We start from the raw sequence: 3176 nt of genomic DNA on the forward strand, positions 1-3176 counted from the left end.
TTGTCAAACTAAAAACATAAACGAAACTCAAATATTTGGCGAGCGAGGAAAAGTTTTCTCTCCCTCAGTCTCTGCACTCTGTGTATTTCTTATGGTGATTTTAGCGATCAAAAATTGATCATATCTCAGGATCGGTTTAGATTTTCGCAAAATCCTTTCTTATTGCACACCTAGACCATAAAAGGAATATTCCTACAAAATTTCAGCTTTCTAGGTGTTGTGGTTCAGGAGATAGAGGATAGAGCGATCAGTGTGTGAAATGTGAATGAGTGAATGGATCTTGATTTTATAATATAAGAAGATTAAAAGTGGGATGTAAACGGAGGTATAACTTACAGTGTTCCGTATCCTAACGCTCACAGGTTGAGTGGCCACACCCAATGGATTCTCAGCATGACAATAGTAAAGTGGGATATAAACGGAGGTATAACTTACAGTGTTCCGTATCCTAACGCTCACAGGTTGAGTGGCCACACCCAATGGATTCTCAGCATGACAATAGTAGTCTCCCTCATCATCCTCAGTGATCTTGTTGATGGTCAGTTGCATAGTGAGAACATGCTCTTCCTGTAATAATTATATAGTAGAGTAGTCCAAATGCGAAGGTAGCCAAAATCAGTTGGCCTCAAAGCGATCACTCTAAAGCTGATTGAGAGGCCGACGACAAACGCCGACCCCATCTGAAATGGGAAAAGGCCAAGAAAAAGAAGAAGAAGAAGAAGAAGAAGAAGACACTCACCTCTTTAGAAGGCACAAAGGATATAGCGTATTTGCCACCCACGATAACTGGTTTTCTGCCATCCGGATCTCTCCAGAAAAGACACTCACCTCTTTAGAAGGCACAAAGGATATAGCGTATTTGCCACCCACGATAACTGGTTTTCTGCCATCCGGATCTCTCCAGAAGAACAGCTTGGGTTCCGGATAAGCGTCCACTACACATTCCAGAGTCACCGAGTCTCCTATCTTGGCCATTGTAATACCGGAGGCTGTCAGGTGAGGCACATCTGAAAACGAGATGATCATTGAGAAATGACTAACTGAATGTTAAAAGTATGGAAATAATATTTACCGTTAATTTCAAATTCATAGTTTCACAAGATGACAATAAAGTGTTACACTCGTCTTCTGCATCTTTCAAGAGATACAAGACAGATTACGAGACCTACGTCGAACTAATTAGTCAAGTCGGGTCCGAGGTTAATATCTACTAACTGTAAGGCCCGTTGCACATACACCGGTTTCGGACGACCGATTTTTTACCGGTCGTCCAAATTCCAATAGTGAAGCACACATCGGAATGGGACCTTGCACACACGCCGACCGGTGATCGGTGCCGGTCACTATTGGAATTTGGACGACCGGTAAAAAATATCGGTCGTCGTCTCCTGTCTCACTAGTCGGGATGAGATGTATAGGGATATGGTAGGCATGGGTGTGCCCATGGCAATGCACAGGATGGTCATACTGCTACCTTCCATGACTAGATTGATGGGATGAACTGTGGGCGCCTGGGAATTTATTTATTTGTTAATATTTCAACGGGGGCTACCCATTTATTACAATAGTCCCTAATTTCTTAACAATACACATAAAAGCAAATATAAAATTACGTTATTAAAAAAGAGAGAGAGAGAGAGAGAGATTAAAATTTAAAATAAAGCCTGAAACAATGATACGATACGATCATCATCACTGGTGTAAGCTATGCATATGATTATCCATCGCAACGAGACAAGCTGCAAGTATTCAGAATAGAATATTATGTTTCATGTGAACAAATTAATATATGATAGTACATCGTACAATGGTCAAATTTATCTTCTCTAATAAAATTCACTCACGGCTAATCACTATTCGTCTGGACGCCTGCATGGGTGTTCCATATCCATTGTCTGCATAGCATGAAATCTGATCCATGTCCCGTGTCACATTGTGTATGACTGTCACCATATGTCTTGTAGTCTCTTGTCTCACTAGTCGGGATGAGATGTATAGGGATATGGTAGGCATGGGTGTGCCCATGGCAATGCACAGGATGGTCATACTGCTACCTTAATACGTAGGTAGGTAGGTATTCATGCTAGAGCTTTTTTTCCTTTTTCTTTTTCGATTATTCGATTTTCAGAGCCCCAATTCAAACCCATAACATTGGGGTGAGTTGCATAAGTTACAATCAAGTGAACACAAACGAATAAATCTATCGTTCACTGATGGGCCTGGTATTCTGAAACATAACAAGTACAAATACAGAGTTTCTCACAGTAGATCGGCAAATTTGTATAAAATCACAACAAACTTTTAAAAGTCCCTAAGTGATAATTACCTCTACGTAAACTTAATATTAAAAATATTATGATACGTAGGCCCATCAGCTGATTCTTATATTAGCCAGAAGATAACTGACTGGTGACTGCGGACCTGAACATAAAACAATAATCATTATAGATTTATAGCAAAATTCCCACAAAAATCTCGTCCTCAACACGCTCCCCTGTGCCAGATCCCAATATTTGCCCATCAGCTGATTCTTATATTAGCCAGAAGATAACTGACTGGTGACTGCGGACCTGAACATAAAACAATAATCATTATTCTGAAACATAACAAGTACAAATACAGAGTTTCTCACAGTAGATCGGCAAATTTGTATAAAATCACAACAAACTTTTAAAAGTCCTCAAAGTCAAGTCGGGTCCGAGGCCAATATCTACTAACTGTAAGGCCCGTTGCACACACACCAGTTTTGGACGACCGATTTTTTACCGGTCGTCCAAATTCCAATAGTGAAGCACATGTCGGAATGGGACCTTGCACACACGCCGACCGGTGATCGGTGCCGGTCACTATTGGAATTTGGACGACCAGTAAAAAATCGGTTGTCCAAAACCGGTGTGTGTGTGCAACGGGCCTAATATGATTATCCATCGCAACGAGACAAGCTGCAAAGTATTCAGAATAGAATATTATGTTTCATTTGAACAAATTAATATATGATAGTATTGATAGTACATCGTACAATGGTCAAATGTATCTTCTCTAATACAATTCACTCACGGCTAATCACTATTCGTCTGGACGCCTGCATGGGTGTTCCGTATCCATTGTCTGCATAGCATGAGATCTGATCCATGTCCCGCGTCACATTGTGTATGACTGTCACCATATGTCTTGTA

The 3176-nt window shown here is 40.6% G+C and overlaps 1 protein-coding gene across 1 annotated transcript in view; it reads right to left on the reverse strand.

Moving 5' to 3' along the window:
• LOC103520501 (Ig-like and fibronectin type-III domain-containing protein 1) overlaps positions 1-2051 on the reverse strand; it is a 28818-nt gene extending 26767 nt beyond the window's left edge. Inside the window, exons 1-4 of the mRNA XM_008485597.2 lie at positions 1845-2051; positions 897-1007; positions 740-807; positions 436-567 (exon numbers count right to left, since the gene is read on the reverse strand). Coding sequence (XP_008483819.1) covers positions 436-567; positions 740-807; positions 897-1007; positions 1845-2046 — 513 coding nt within the window. The 5' untranslated portion in view covers positions 2047-2051. The remainder of the gene's footprint in view (positions 1-435; positions 568-739; positions 808-896; positions 1008-1844) is intronic.
• Between the last annotated feature and the right edge of the window lie 1125 nt (positions 2052-3176).

This window comes from Diaphorina citri, unplaced genomic scaffold (assembly GCF_000475195.1).
Source record: "Diaphorina citri unplaced genomic scaffold, Diaci psyllid genome assembly version 1.1 scaffold3707, whole genome shotgun sequence".
Classification (NCBI taxonomy): domain Eukaryota; kingdom Metazoa; phylum Arthropoda; class Insecta; order Hemiptera; family Psyllidae; genus Diaphorina; species Diaphorina citri.